The sequence below is a fragment of the Podarcis bocagei genome, assembly GCF_964188305.1.
Source record: "Podarcis bocagei genome assembly, chromosome: 5".
In the NCBI taxonomy this organism is placed as follows: domain Eukaryota; kingdom Metazoa; phylum Chordata; class Lepidosauria; order Squamata; family Lacertidae; genus Podarcis; species Podarcis bocagei.
This window is the reverse complement of record NC_138129.1, coordinates 99598844-99614614: the sequence shown is the minus strand read 5'-3', so window position 1 is coordinate 99614614 and position 15771 is coordinate 99598844. Positions and strand designations below refer to the sequence as shown.

Here is a 15771-nt window from a genome sequence, read left to right as displayed (position 1 = left end):
TTTTGTGTGTGGAAAAAACAACAATGTGCAGACTGTCTACATCTAGACAAGAGGGAAAACTGAGGGAGTCCAGCCTACTTCCCACAAGCCTTTGCTCCTGGTCTAGTGTCTCACGACAGAGTGAACACCCATTCCATTGGATACGACACCCCGTAAACTGAAATAAAGCTTAACCTGGAAGGACTGTTGTATAAAGGGTACAAATTAGCTCCACAAAATGGTGGGAGTAAAGGAAACAGGACACCATTGGTGGCTATGGTAGTCACAGAAGAAGAGAAGACAGAAATTGATCTAAATGAGACACTGAGAGTTGTGCAAGCAGCAATAGAAGCAAATAAGCAAGTGTCAGCACAACTTTCTAATAACATTATGGAACAGTCTAAGAGAGCCATTTCTGTAGAGGGAACTTTGAAAAGGAATCTAAACTAAAAGCTTTGGCAGTGCGCACCTGGAAAAACTTTGCATAGCCACTAGTTACAAGTCCTTGGGCTTATCAGACACGAAACACCACCATCCTGACTGAGCAGGTTGCTTACCTGAGTGACTCTGTGCGATTGATCATTGGCTGGCAAGGTGGGGGAGAAATGTATATTATTGGTTCCTCCGTAACTACCATCAACGCTTTATTATTCGAAACTGAATGTTTATACCTAGAGGGGGGAATACAAAGCCTTAGATATTTGTTCAAAGGAGACATACCTTGAAGAAAAGAAATGTGAAGATTGTGTATCTATATATATATATATGCTGTTTAGTTTATCCTTTATAGGATAATTTTATTTTGTCTTCCTTTGAATATTTTTTTATAGGCTGCATGCCTGTGTAATAAATTGATTTCAAACATGACACATCAAAAATACAAAGCCATATAACAAAACAAGGCTGTGAAACCATCTGTGGAAAGAAGAGCTGCCTCAGTTTTAGATCCCACATGTGTGAGGTGGCTTCTAAGGGGAAACTGTAAATGCAGTATACTTTCCAGATTAAATATTTTTTTTGTGTTAGGGTTGTGCAGTGGCAAGTGTAAAACATGAATCAGGTGCAGTGCATTAACCGAGGAGGAGGGGAAGGGATTCCACAGCTCTCAACAATATGAGATGGCATCCCTGGTTAGTCCCTCTCCTTCTCTTTCTGCTCCCCCCTGCAAAAAGAAAAATAGAATAGGAAATACCAGAAAATGTAGATTTCAAGCAAGGAGCCACCCTTTGTATATTAAGTGTGTTAGGTGTGTGTATTAACTATATTTAATGTACATTATATATTAAATGTATATTAAAAAAACATTAAATATACATTGATGGAGATACAGTCATACCTCATGTTACAGATGCTTCAGGTTACATCTTTTCAGGTTGCGTCCCACGGCAACCCGGAAGTACTGGAAAGGGTTACTTCTGGGTTTTGCCGCTTGCGCACAAGTGCTAAATCGCGCTTCGCACATGTGCACAAGCACCAAATCACAACACGCACCTGCGCAGACACGGCGCTTCAGGTTGTGAATGGGCCTCCGGAACAGATCCCGTTCGCAACCAGAGGTACCACTGTACATAATTAAATAAAAATGCTCAGTAAAGGCTATTTTCATTCTTGTCCAATTGTTAGGCATGTAACTCCAGGACTGCAACGGTCATGTCACTGCCCACAATAGGGAATACTTCCCCATCAAGGCCTTCCCCATCAAGGCCGGCACCATTATTTTCATCTAAGTTACATTGCTACTTTGAGACAGTGCTCGCATGCTCAACCAAATGACCTAACCCTGTACATTTCAAAGAAAAACCCTAAGGAATAGCTATCCGACTACTCCCTTCCAGTGCAGCAGATGCTAACCATTTTGAATGCTGTTTGTTTTGAACAGTTAGGCCCATGAAATGGGGGTGGTGAGGGAGAGAAACAGTAGTCATAATGGTTTAAAAGTAGATTAGGAAGTCATCATCCTAAAGCTGGCACTTGAAAAAAAAAGGAATGAAAGTTAGGGTGGAAGAACTGCAAGATACCAAATAGGAGGCCTTAAATATGGCAAACGGGAGGAGGGAGGAGACACAAGGTGGGCAGTCAGGATGCACGAGAACTGGCAGGAGTGTATGGTGCCTGGCTGCAGATTAGAGCTGAGAAGAGGCCATTAAATGTGTCCAGAAAACGGTTCCTGGAACCTTGGGAAGCAGTCTCAGTGGAAAGGAATGTGAAAAAGACAAACTGGAGAGGGTGGAGGGCAGGGGAGAAAACAGAGAAGAGAACTAGAGGCAGCAGGTGTAAATGAAATAAAACCATGCCAGGCCAACCAACACTCAGAGAGGCAAGACAGATGAGGCAACGACAACACCAGGAAGGAAAGGGCTGGGCAGGAGCGAAGGCCAAACAAAATGCAAAGGGGAAACCCACACCACCTCCATCGGCATCATGACCCGCTGTCTCTGTGATTTCAGATGCAGGCAAGACAGCAGATACAGGACCCAAACAGGTCAGGAATCCATGGCATAACTTTACTTCTCCAAGCTCCTCTCCAAATGGTATTTATTCTGCAGAGCTCAAGCAGACACACAGCTAGCGCTCCTTCAAGCGGTTGTGCCTATAGAATCTTTCTCGCAAAGACATTACAAAGCTTCTTGTCTTGCTGCCTGCTTTCCAAAACATTCTCAGCTATTCATGCTTTCGGCACATCTGTGGCTGGCTATTTAAAAAAAACGCTGGAAAGGAAAGGCTCCAATAGGATGGAACAACCTATTAGCTGAAAAAGCCAAAGCTTCAATCTGGAGATGATTAAGTGCACATCTCATCTATTGCCTAAAGTAAACCTCTGTAACAAGCCAACAAGAGCATTAGCAGAGAAGAAGGCAAATGCTTTTCAGGCTATACATGGAGCAGGCAGAAGCCACAGGCTCACTTGGGGCATCAGGACCAAATGCACACACAGAGAAAGAGACCAAGAAGAGATGCAAACATATCCTTGAAATGCTCAGACAGTCAGACACAGGAAGGAACCTTGTCTTGAACTGCTGGGAGTGGGGCAGGACGAGAGAACTGCTGAAAGCAGAATTTTATAAAGAACTAGATAATCTGACTATAATCAGTATTTACCGTATTTTTCGCACCATAGGACGCACCGGACAACAGGACGCACTTTGTTTTAGAGGGGGGAGAACAAGAAAAAAATATTCTCCCCCTCTCTGCCCAGCGCCCCTTCAGCGAAGCGGCAGGAGGCGCTGCGCAGAGAGGGGGGAACTTTCCCCCTCTTGTTTTCCCACTCTAAAACAAGGTGCCGTTCAGGTGGCTACCTTGGAAGCCTGGAGAGCGAGAGGGGTCGGTGTGCACTGACCTCTCTCGCTCTCCAGGCTTCAGGTTCCTTTCGACCTGCTCTTTGGGGCTGGCGGGGGGAAGCCCACCACCAGCCCCAAAGAGCAGGTCAGGGAGCAGCGGAAAGGCGCAGCGGAGAGGCTCCTGCCATAGCCGCGCGTCACCTCTCCAGCCGGGAGAGGGTCGCGGGGCTATGGCGTCTTCGCTCCATAGGACACACACACATTTCCCCTTCATTTTTGAAGGGGAAAAGGTGCGTCCTATAGAGTGAAAAATACGGTATTTTTATTGTTTAATTTATTACCCACTCTTCACCCTAAGATCCTGGTGCGGGTTACAACATTACAGCACAATATTAAAAATAGTTTAAAATAACTTACAATTACAGAAATAAGGCGGGTTAAAGTTTCTAAAAGCAGACTTTTCTGCAAAAGGTGTTTTTGCCTGGCAAAATAACTATGCATTAGTTGCGAGAAAGAGAACTTGAGAAAGTTACATATGTGTGTAAATCAAGGTGCAACCACTGGCCAAATTAAAAGAGACATTGCATTTATTCATTTCTATCCCACCTTTCCTCTGAGGAGCTCAAGGTGGCACGCACAGTACTCTGCCTCTACATTATATCCTTCTAAGAGCCCTGAGAGAGGAAGGCTGAGAGAGTGAAGGAGGGACCTGAGGTCACAGAGTGAACTTCATGGCTGAGTGGGGATTTGAAGCCTGGTCTCCCAGGTCTTAGTCCAACACTCTGTAACCACTACACTTCGCTGGCTCTGATATCTACAATTCCCCAACTTGATAATTTTCAAAGGATTTTATCTGTGTGGTTGCTGCTTATTGACTTGGATGTTAAGATGGAGCCGAACACACCCAAGCATACCACCTCTCTCTCCAGTGGACCTAGCCTGCTCAGCCACCTGGGGCTGTGTACACTCAAGCTTCAGGATCCTCCTCAGGCAGAGAAGGGTGAGGGGAAATGGTATAACAAAGACTGGCAAGCAGTGTGAAGCCTCTGGATTGGTCAAACCTAGCATAAAATACGAGGAGTTTGGCCTTCTACCACTGCCTGGTCAAAGAAGTCGCCTCTACCTACTGCTCTTCAGGTTCAAGTCCTCAACTCTAGTTCCAGTAGCAGAGAGCAGGAAATCAAGGTGTAGTGTGTGTGTGTGTGTGCGCGTGTGTGCGTGCGCGCGCGCACGTGCATGTGTGATCCCCATTCCAGATTTTGGGACAGTTCTTCACAATCCCAGACATGACAAGGACTTCTCAAACTACAATTTTGAGAACTGAATTCCTTTTCATGCCTATTGTTTCATGCCAGAACTATAAAGTGTGTCAATCTGTCCTGTGCAGAAGGAAAACTAACCTGCCCACAAATGCCTTTCCAACTTTACTCCTAGAGGTTGCCGCAATGTTTGGAGCACACATTTTCCAGATGGAGGCTACAGCTGAAGGAGCTATTTGAAATTGGGGCTATTTTTTGGAGGTTTTTGTCTGAACAAAATGTATGTTGATCCAATACCCCAGAACAGCAGACCCAGATGGTCAAAGACATTTTTCAGCAATACTAGAGAGATTCATAATGGAAAAACATCAAGTTGCATGAAAATGAGCTGGAACAGTGTATGCCCTGGAAGGCTGTAGGCTAAAGACAGAAACCAGGATAGAACGTGCTTCACAAAAGCACATATGAGCTAAAAACTAGGAGAGGGGCCTCTGCTGGCATCTACATACCCTCCTAAGAAATGAAGCATCTCTTACACTGAAGCTGAAAGGGGAAAGATGTGCAGCATGCTTTCTGCAAACAGGATAGCTCTTGAGCCCCAAAGAAGTGGAGCAAAAAGCTACTGCTACAATCAACAATACTATTTCAAATTATTATTTGGTGTCAGCACACAGGATGCAGCCAGACACTGAACCCTGTTAGAGACACAGAAAGCTGGTTTGTGTCAATTTAACATGAAAAGTGGAAAGCAATTTTGTTCAGAAATGCAGCTCTTCACCCCACATACACTCAAACACATTCAGCTGGCCAAAAATAACCAAGAGCACTGACTGGCCATGTGTCCCACTCGCCAGGTCAAACCCTGTCCTCTATCAAATGAACGTGGCTTAAGCCCCACACCCCTATTAATTTAGTCTGGATTCTGGTCTTGCTTTCCCCCTGTTCCCCTGACACTTGCATTTCCAATTCATGCCTATATTTTGCTAAGTTCTTCTACTTCCATGCACCTTTCAACCCCAATTCCTATCTTGGCTCTTCTCCTGCACTGTTGGCCCATTTGCTCTCTCACTTCCAGTGTCAAGCACCCAGACCACCACCATCTACAACCTGAAGTTGGCTTCCAGCTTTGATCTTTCTGCCTGGTCTTGGCCAGATTCAGATGTACATTGAACTGGATATGGACAAAGATAATCTGGTAGTTATCTGTGTTATATTATCCTAATAAATGAGCCTGTCAGAATTTCTGCATTTTGCACCCACAGTATATTTTTTTACAGGCAGTCTCACAAAGAGAGTATTACAGGAGTCCAACCTGGATGTGACCAAAACAAACATTACCATGGCAGGTTCAGTGTCAAACTCCCTCCAAAAACATGCTTCCAACACAGGCCATGCCCCTCTCAACAAAGAACAGCAGAGGAGTCTTGCCACATTGAACATTGGAGGTGCTCAAAGGGCTATACACCTCTCAGCCCTGACTTGGGATGAAGTGGGGTTCAGGGACAAGGCCCTGACCGCCCTCACAGCACAAAGATGAGAAGGGGGTGGGATGAGGCCATTATGTCAGCTGCAGAAGTGCTTGGGAAGCACAGTGCCTCACTATTTCCCAAGCATCTCCAAGCCAAAGATATAATATACACCCACCATCATTGAACACAATCATGGACCCTGGGTCCAAGTGAAATTGTTAAGCACTATAACCCCACCCATTTACTGCCTGTGTATGTATAAGGTGCTGGAAACAGGAAGCCAAGATAATGTATGCTTTAATACTCACCCATCATTATTCCTGCCATCTGTTTCCTGAGGTACCCTTGCAGAGAATTCAAGAAGGTGCCTGCTCTGGTGGGCAGAACTACCACGAAGTTCAGTAGAGCTGGGGCCCCATTCAAGCACACTGAAAGCAAAAGATAAAGCTGTGAGTTTCAGGAGTGAACCACAGCCAGATTCTCCCATTCATTTACCTATACTATAGCTTAGCTGAACCTAGGCCTGGAACATTTGAGTTGGTTCACTGTTCAGATTTGGCAACTCCTTAGCCAAGGCAGATCTTAAATTGATTTACAGCATTTGTACAATTTCTCACTTGCCCTTCACCATAAGGTCCCAGGGTGGGTTACATTAACAGCATACACAATTATAAAAACAGACGGAACCATTATAACTATAAAACAAGGAAAGTTGTTCCAAATGGAGAACAGTAATTTAAAAAGTTGCTGTAGCTATAACTGGAAAATCCCTGCCCATCCCACCTGAAATATCAACCCACTTAAGCAAGACACTATTCTCTTTGCCTTAGCACTTCTCCACACTGGCTACATGGTTATTATAAGGTTTATAGCTATAATATGCAAACTGCATTGAAAACTGCTATATAAATCAGGAGAAGGGAACCTCCACTCCTCCAGATGTTGTACTCCAATTCCCATCAGCTTCAGCCAGCAAGGTCAATGGCCAGGGATGATGGAAGTTGCTTCACTACCCCAATAAAATGCTTACTATTCTTGATAGCAAAGCCTCACCAATGGAATTCCTTGCCTAGGAAAAGCCATATGGTTACTGCATTGTCATCTTTTAAGAGACTACTAAACAGCACCTTATTTAGTTGAAAACAGTATTCTGCGAGTCTGATTTTAGTGCGGTGTTGAGTTTTGTCATTAAGTATTTGGATTTTTTTAGCATTTTGACATACTGATGGCATCTTGCTAGAAGGCATGGTTACTGGTCATTAACTATCTCTGTTCAGGGCTACAACAGAAGTACCAGCAATCAAAATCCAGAGAGAGCGTATTTGGGTGTGGCTTGCATTCTTAACCTCAATCAAATTAGAAATTGGCATAGTTCTGAACTGGTTCACATGCAGTTTTATACAGCTAGTTCAGCTTAGCCCTGGAGGGGCTGTTATGGAGGGGGGTGTTTCTGTTTTTATATGTTGTATGAAATGTTAATGTTTTAAAGTATTTTTTTTTCTTTTCTTCCACCTGTGCAATGTACTGATATATCTTTTTAACTGTAAGTCACTTGGAGACCTTTTAGGTAATAAATAATTAGTAAGTTCTACAGTATTACTACTACAACCACTAAAAATAATAATAATAATCAAACATAGGGATCACTGGTCGCTGTCCAAACAAAATTCCACCAGACAGCACAAAACCCATGAATGAGCCTATTTGGATGCCTGGTCAATGACTTCATTCACCACATGATGCGTTTCACAACACAAATTGTGGCCTCATTAGCAAGTAGCCTTCTATAGCCTTTCAATAAATTGTGGACATGCAATTATACTGGACTCTTGAGCCACATTCCCAGCAAAAACATGAGTTTAAGATTTCCACAGATAACTGCAAGGAACAGAAGATAGATGTACTGCTGCCCATGACAAGGATACATCGCAGACACAACACACCAGCCTCCTGCATGCCATGCTCTGCACATCAGGAGCCAGACTCATTAATACATTACTCCACACTTATCCAAAGGTATTTTCTTCCTCCTAAAATTAGCCACAGTGTCTCAAAAACAAACTATTGTTTCCTCGTAGAGATAGAAACCATGGTGTGAAAAAATATTTGCAAACCAAGTATGCAGAGGATCTTGCACACATGCTTCCTGCCAATGCACAAGTAATACAAAGCTATGGTTAGCAACAGGAAAGGAAGATGAGGCTGGTAAAAATTGTCCTAGCCTACTTGGGTAGGGGGGCAGGATATAAAATTAATACCATCTGCATCCTGAGCCCCCTGGAAGAAAGGCAGGGTAAAAATGTAATTATTCCCTTCTCTTGCGATCAGAATTGGTGAAATCCAAGGAGAGCGCAAAGGATAATCAGCCACCTTGTGAAATCAGGTGTTGGGTAAGAGCATGGGTGAAGCAGAGAGGCTGCCCTCCAGCTTCCTTGATTAGCAAGGCACACCTTTGCCCAGTGACACTTTCTCTGTCAAACTGATGGATTGGAAATCCATCTATGCCAGCAAACTTAACTGGGTCTGATTTGTAAATCTGGCCAAAAAAACAAACCCTTGTGCAATTAAAATGTCAGATTTTTTTTTTAAAAAAATCTAAGCAGTACAGTAACTGCTCTGCTCCAGCCAACAGTGATATCATCTGAAACATATGCCTGGTTATAAAAGTTTTCTGAGGACAAAATAATCCTTGAATTAGAGCTGGGAAGCTTCCAACAGCATAAATGAAAAACTGACAAGGGCTGGCAAATGCCAGGAGCAGAGACTGCTCCCCCTTCGGACAGAACTTCCACAACACTTGCTCCAGCCAGCCCATTCTTGCAAATTAACCTGGTTAAGGCACCATCTACTGGGCCACTTTAGAATAAACATTGGAATCTTTCATCTTCCAATCAGTGCTGAATACAGATACAAATAACTGCTGGCCTTTCTCTTTTCGGAAAGAGAGTGGTCACTGCTTCATTACCCCAGTATAGGACAACCTGATTTTTTTGCTTTGACTATAAAACAGCATGCAGCACAAACTTACACTTGGCTAGAGCATGGTGCTGATAACGCCAAGGCTGCAGATTCAATCCCTGTATGGGGCAGCTGCATATTCCTGCACTGCAGAGGGCTGGACTAGATAATCCTCAGGATCCCTTCCAACTCTACGATTCTATTATTCTATAGTCACTCAAAGTGAGCCTCACCATGTTCAATAGTGTACACAGGGTTACAGTCTTAGTCTGCAAAGAGTTTTTAGATCAACATCTGTAGACTGCCACACTACACAGTGGCAAGTGTGAAGAGTTTCTCTTTCGCCAGCTAAACTAATGGCTCTCAACATTAAATAGCTCTTTGTCCAAATTTCCCCCTTGATTTCTTGAAAAGCAGAGATCCCACAAGTGATATTATCTTTTCTGACTGACTGCTCAAAAGCCTAGCCGTTGTGTCCGACATAAACTGGCCCAGTTCAATGAGTGACTCTGGCCATCCTTTTTCCACTATTAGAGGGCAGAAATTCAGAGTGGCTCCTTTCGCTGGCGCTACTTCTCATATATAACATTCCCATACAACCTTGCCGCACTTTCCATGGAAGGGCACCGACATGGATGGCAAAGGCACCAATGAGAGATCTGCATTTCAGAAGAATAATCCATCCAGCTACTGACAAATTCAGAATTAGTCCATGTGAGGGAAAACAACAGCCACACTCTTTTTAATGTGATGGCTCAAAGTTATCACTGGATCTTCCAGAAGAATAAACATAAGAGAAAAGCTTGCTCCTGACACTGTCATTGTCTAACTTTATTTTCAAACTTTCTGTCATCAGGGAACCTTTTCCATGCTGGTTTGAAATGGCAAAGAACCTTTGTGCTTCTGCCTTGCAGTCTCCATACATTGGAATAGATGCTGTTGCAGATTCTAGTATGAGCAACTGATTCACCCAAAGCGTTGGCCAGGTTTACTGAAAAATGCTGCCCTGTGGATTCACGCTGTAGTGAGATGTCAACAATTAGGAGATTTTACCTACTGACCTCAGTAAGCCACCAGAGCTTGAGAATAAAAATCAAAGGATGCATCTCTGTTTTGAAACCAACTCTGGGTATATTGTTGCCTGATGAGGGTGTTGGAAAGGAGCCTCACCTTAGTCTGTCATAATTCAGCATTACGAAGGCTAGGAGCACCATCACACAGAGTGCTCTTCTCTTTGGAGGGGAGCCTTTGAGATTCTGGTTCTGGAAAAGAAGAAAAGCATTAGAGAAAAGTAAGAGTGAACGCAGACAGCGTTTTCCCACTCCTTCCAACATTAAGAATGCCATTATTATTTGTGCCAAAAGGGGGTTGCAGCATCAATCATAGTGACTTAATAGTGTTGACATTCCTCACATATTCACCCAAATACAGCATCAGCTGTGATCTTGATTAACAACCAACAGGGAAAACAGAACTCTATTTGATCTTTCAACGGCATCCTTCTCAACATACTTCAGATTGCTTAAGTGACCCCATATTCTTGGCAGAGAGGGCCTTGAAGAGCACATGTGAATCCTCAAGGCTGAACATGTCTACCCTCCAATTCAGATAGCATAAAAGATTCTGCATACGTATGGAGGGCAATGCTCCCAATGTCCTCCTTCAACTGATCTAGGTCCCAAAGCCTTGGTTCTTAAGTGGTACATGGGCAAGTGAAGAAGAGGATGCAGAGTGATCAACCACATCTGAATCCATATACGTAAAGCAGAAGTTACCATGATCAGCAGATTCCCCAGCCTAGAAAAGCTTATTAATCTAGGTTCCCTTGTCAGCACGTTACCACAGTAAACAATCTCCTTCAACATGCTTATTTCTCACAACCCCACACCTACCTCCACTGCCAGTTCATCCAGCTGCCTCTTCAGAGTGCTATTCTCTCTCTTAAGGTGATCGTTCTCCAACAAGGCTGACTTCAACCTGGCCTCCAAACCCAGCATATATTCTTTTTTCTTCCTGCGTGATTGACAAGCTGATTCACGGTTCTTTATCATACGTTGCTGCCGTCTCAGAACATTCATCTATGAATGAGGGACAGGGAACTTGTTAATGCTATAATGCTATCATACTTGCAAAGAAAGGGGCACGTTGTTACATAAGCAATGAAGTTACACATTGGGAGAGGGGAAATTGGGGGGAGGGAGCCAACAAAATTGTTTATTGGAAAAAAGAAACATGAAATTCAGGAGATTCTTACCATGGCTCTTGTTGCTTTGATCCAGAACTCTTATTTCAACTTCAACCTTCTCTAAATTTGATTAAGATGCATTCACCATGTAAGCAACACTGCATTTAAAACCACGGTGTTCTTTTCAGTCAGACACAGCTTTATTTAATAATCCTATTTATTTGTAATACACAAGCCAAACTCTCCTGAAATGTTTTAAGGCTTGTATTTCAGTCTGGGCTATTTACAATGTTTTATAGCTTGTATTTCAGCCTTGGCTAATCTAGCATTTAAATGCTCTGCAAATAATCTTGCAATTTATTCCCACAGAACACCGCTGGGAAGCCCCCAATACTTTGGCTTGTGTTTCTTTAAGGGAAATGGAGCTTTTACTCTTCTCTGGGAGTGTTGTGGGTTCCTTCCTATCTAGCTTAGTCAGAGACATTTTGCCTGGTTGTGTTTACAATCTGGTGACAACTCACAAAGCCGGGGGGGGGGGGGAGGCAGGACACACTGCTATGCTTTCTGAATCAGCAGGCTGATGAAGAGAGAGGCTCAATGAAGCTAAATTTTCAAGTCTCCCTGGCTTGAGGGAAACCTGGAACTGGAAGCACTCTTGGATCCTGCCAGCCTCAATGACCCCAAGGCACCAGGTGAATGGCACCAGAAGTGACCTGACATACCATTAAGGTGTGAGAGAAGTGAAGGGGTCAGCCAAACAAGCAAGTCAACAGGTGGCATTCTTTGAACCACCCCAAGATCTTATGATGAAGGGCAGTATATAAATCTAATTAACAACATGTGACAGAGGCTTAGTTCTCACTGAACTGCACTCCTTTGACGACATGTTCCTCTATGCCCCCACAATCTTTCCACACCAAAAACTAGGATAAAAACAAAGTTCCAACATTGTTTAAAATTGTCCCTGACTTTTTAAAATGCAGGGCATTCCCTGCATTCCATCCCCATGTAGACCTTCAGTTTGAAGTGGTCCGGCCCAGTCATAGTTTTACCACCGCAGTGATAATTACCGCCTACTGGGGAAGTATGGGAAGACAGGGCATCTAACCAGTTTTTATCTATATTGCAGACCACTGAAAACTCATTCAATGCAGTTGCAGCCCTCTACTGAACCCAACTCTTGTGTCTCGCAGCATCATTACTGGGATTGGGGACAACTTGCAGTTTTCTGGTCGGAGAGGGAAATTGGGAGAGAAGGTTTTAGTTCTCATCTGCATTTCCAAGTGCTGCATCTTTTTTAAGTGGCTGAAAATTGGACAAAAAAAATATGGAAATGCATGGCTAGCCCTGAGGTGGCTGGCAAAATCCCTGAGGCAGCAACTTCCAGGGAGGGTGGGGACTGTGTCTCCTGGTACAGAAAAAACAGCTCAACAAAGCTTTGCTCCTCTGCCCTGCAACCACACTCAATATTCCAACAATAACTTCAGCATAACTGGGAAAAAGAAGTTCAACAATGCCATCTACATACAGATTTTTCTTTTAAGAGGATTGATAAAATCTTGGGGCAGGGAAGAGGATGGCTCAAACTGGCGCATCCTTGCAGCCACATCCACCTCCAGGAGAAAAAAATCAGGAAATGAGTAAGTCAGGAAAACAGATCAGGCACAACATTGGAAATAGGAAATAGGCATAATGGTGGAAACAGTGTATCCAGTTCTGTGTTTCCTTCATAATCCTAATGTGTGGGTGGGATCACTTTTTAAAATATATTTTATTATATTTCCACAAATTTCACATAACCATAATACAATAATCTTTAATTATTTCTGTTGCTCATAGTTCAAATCCTGCTCATGAATTCATCATATTATAGCTCTTTAAATAGTCCAAAAAAGGCTACCATTCCACCATAAAACAATCATCATTAAGTTCTCTTATTTTACATGTCAGCTTTGCTGATTCAGAATAGCCTATCACTTTGCCTATCCATTCTTCTCTGGTAGGAACTTCTTCATCTTTCAATTTCTGTGCATAAAGTATCCGAGCTGCTGTTGTCACATACATAAACTTAACCTTTTTTTTTTTTTTTTGAACTTCTGTCTCTATAATCCCTAGAAGAGCCCTGAATTGTTGCTAATGGTGCTCTACAAGTTTTCTTGGAATCCTAAAAGAAGATTTGCAGCAAAAACTCTCTAGGTGCAAGGGCCAATTACAAACTTTTGTTAGAAAGAACTTACATCCATGCTAGTATTTGGGGAAGCAGCATGAAGAACAGGCTTAGCCTCAGTAAGTTTTCCGGAGGTCAAACTCTTTCCTACAGTTTGCGGCAATACATTTACAGCATGGCCTGGTAGTTGTGCGACTCCACCAGTGACAGCAATGGCTGGATTAGTGGCAGGAAGGATTGCGGGTGCCTGAAAATGCACCACGGCAGGCTGAGAAAGCATTACCGGCTGACCTGAAATAGAGAGAAACAGCACTGCAGAACTGATTTATCACACAAAAAAACAGATTTCTATGCATGTTAAGTCTTGTCCCTTGGCAGCTGTATCAAGAGGAGAACTGATTTATTGCCCAAAGTTGAAACTTAACACTGATGCCAGACCTAGAAAAACATTTCAAATCCTAGGCACTCTGTCTCCTAGGATGGGATGCAAAGATTTCCTTTAGTAACACCCAATGAGTTGCAGTTACCCGGTGATACCCCCTCCCTCCTTTTAAGCAGTACACTCTGGGCCATAACATGTATCACTTTGGAGACTACCTTCAGTTTTTAAAAAAGTTACAAGGTGGCAAAGAGGCTGCTTAACAGTCTCTGCCAAATCAGACCAAAGAGTCTTCTAGTCCAGCCCTAGATTTTCAGCAGTGGCCCATCAAATACTGTCAGGAAGCTTAGAAGCAGAAGAAAGCTGGAGGTGTATTTCTTATTGACTATGACTCAGTGTCAGGTAAGCAGAGAAATACTGCCTCTGAACACAGAGGTGTCACTTAGACATCATTATTAAGCTACTGTATGTAGATGGTTCCTTGAGCAGGAAGAACCCCGGAGGAGGGTGTGGTTTCCCAGGAATGTTTACCAGCCAGACATTCCACCTTGGCTGCTGAAGAGCATTAATGTATACGGTAATTGATGGGTACGTTCTTCTTTGTAAATCATGTGGAGATCTTTTTTTAAAAAATGTTGAAAGACAACTAATAAATGTTTAAAGTTTGCATCTTCCATTAACTCACAATGCTTTTAAAAGTCATCTATGCTTGGGCACATAGATGGCTCTTTGCATCCTTGGTCTTACTATAGAAAGGACCTACAAAGTAGTACTTGACCATTTCACCACTGGGTGCCAAAACTGAACATGCATAATGAGCCTGAGGGTTGAAGCTGCTTAACTGCGTACATTAAAGATAGTTCTGTATTAAAGCAATTTAAAAACATTGGCAACCCACCTTGCTTAAGAAAACTGGCACTGATCCAGTTTCCTTTTCACACGAGAGCCAAGCTTTCCACCCTCCACCAACTGCTCACATACCTTTTGCAGGTGCTGGCTGGATAGCAACAACTGGCTGCTGCTTTGGCAGTGCCAAGAGTGTTTGAAGAGCTGGAATGACAATAGCTTTTGCATGAACACTGACGCTGGTCTGAGGCTCCCGAAAGGCAGGCAACAAAGGTTTAGGTTGAACCAAAGGTTTGGAGGCTGGCTGACTACATCGACTGGAGGTCACAGAAGATCCATTTGCTGGAGAACAGAATGAAACTGGATTGAAATTGAAGTGCTCTTCCAAAAAGATTACAATTACTGGTTCCTTTTTATCCAGGACATGCATTAGCATGAAGATAAGCAGTCATGCACCTCAACAGAGGTGACATCATAGGCCAGGAGAGCAGGGAGGAAAGCAAGAACATAGGAAGCTGCCTTATATAATCAGACCCTTGTGTTGATCTAGTTCAGTATTTTCTACGCCAGAGACATCCAGCTTCCAAGAGACTGTGATCTACTCACAGTATAAAAAAACTGGCATTGATCTACCCATTGTCAGAGTTGTTGAGCTTTTTTGAGGAAGGCAGAGTTGTTGAGCTTTTCCTTTTTGGGACTACACTAACTAGCAACGATTCTCTAGGTTTTCAGACAAGGGATCTCCTATCTGGATGCTCTGCTACTGAGGTACGAATCCCTCCTCAAATAGAAAATGCATCTGATGAAGGGAACCATTCAAGATAGCCTAAGCACAAACCTGGAAGCTACTTATGATTAAAACTATTAAAAACATGTACATTTCAAACTAGCTTTATATATGTTGAACTTGTGTAAGCAACCATCCTTTAATTCTAAATGTTTGTGACATCAAGAGGTCACTGCAAGCCCCCTCTAAGAATCAACAACCAGAAAAGGAAGCTAGATGAAAAAGGGGACAGATCACTAACACCAACAATAGTAATTTATATAGCACATTTCAAGTGTCCAATACACAGGGTTTAGTGAATGGTCTTAAGGTTTTTAAAGATGCCAAATAATTGTGTGTCAAAATTTTAAAATACTGCTAATGATTTTTGATACAATTATTTACAAAAGCTGCAGGTAATAAGAATCATCACTGACACAGGAGATAATGCCTCATCTACGGTACTGATGCTTCTGATACATCTC

At 43.0% G+C, this 15771-nt stretch overlaps 1 protein-coding gene across 2 annotated transcripts in view; it reads right to left on the bottom strand.

Moving 5' to 3' along the window:
* The window catches only part of ATF6 (activating transcription factor 6), a 106685-nt gene that overhangs the window by 77861 nt on the left and 13053 nt on the right, over positions 1 to 15771 (bottom strand). For both annotated transcript variants that reach the window (XM_081195637.1, XM_081195636.1), the window contains exons 6-11: positions 14656 to 14862; positions 13366 to 13586; positions 10836 to 11021; positions 10114 to 10205; positions 6294 to 6413; positions 537 to 650 (exon numbers count right to left, since the gene is read on the bottom strand). In XM_081195637.1, coding sequence (XP_081051763.1) covers positions 537 to 650; positions 6294 to 6413; positions 10114 to 10205; positions 10836 to 11021; positions 13366 to 13586; positions 14656 to 14862 — 940 coding nt within the window. The remainder of the gene's footprint in view (positions 1 to 536; positions 651 to 6293; positions 6414 to 10113; positions 10206 to 10835; positions 11022 to 13365; positions 13587 to 14655; positions 14863 to 15771) is intronic.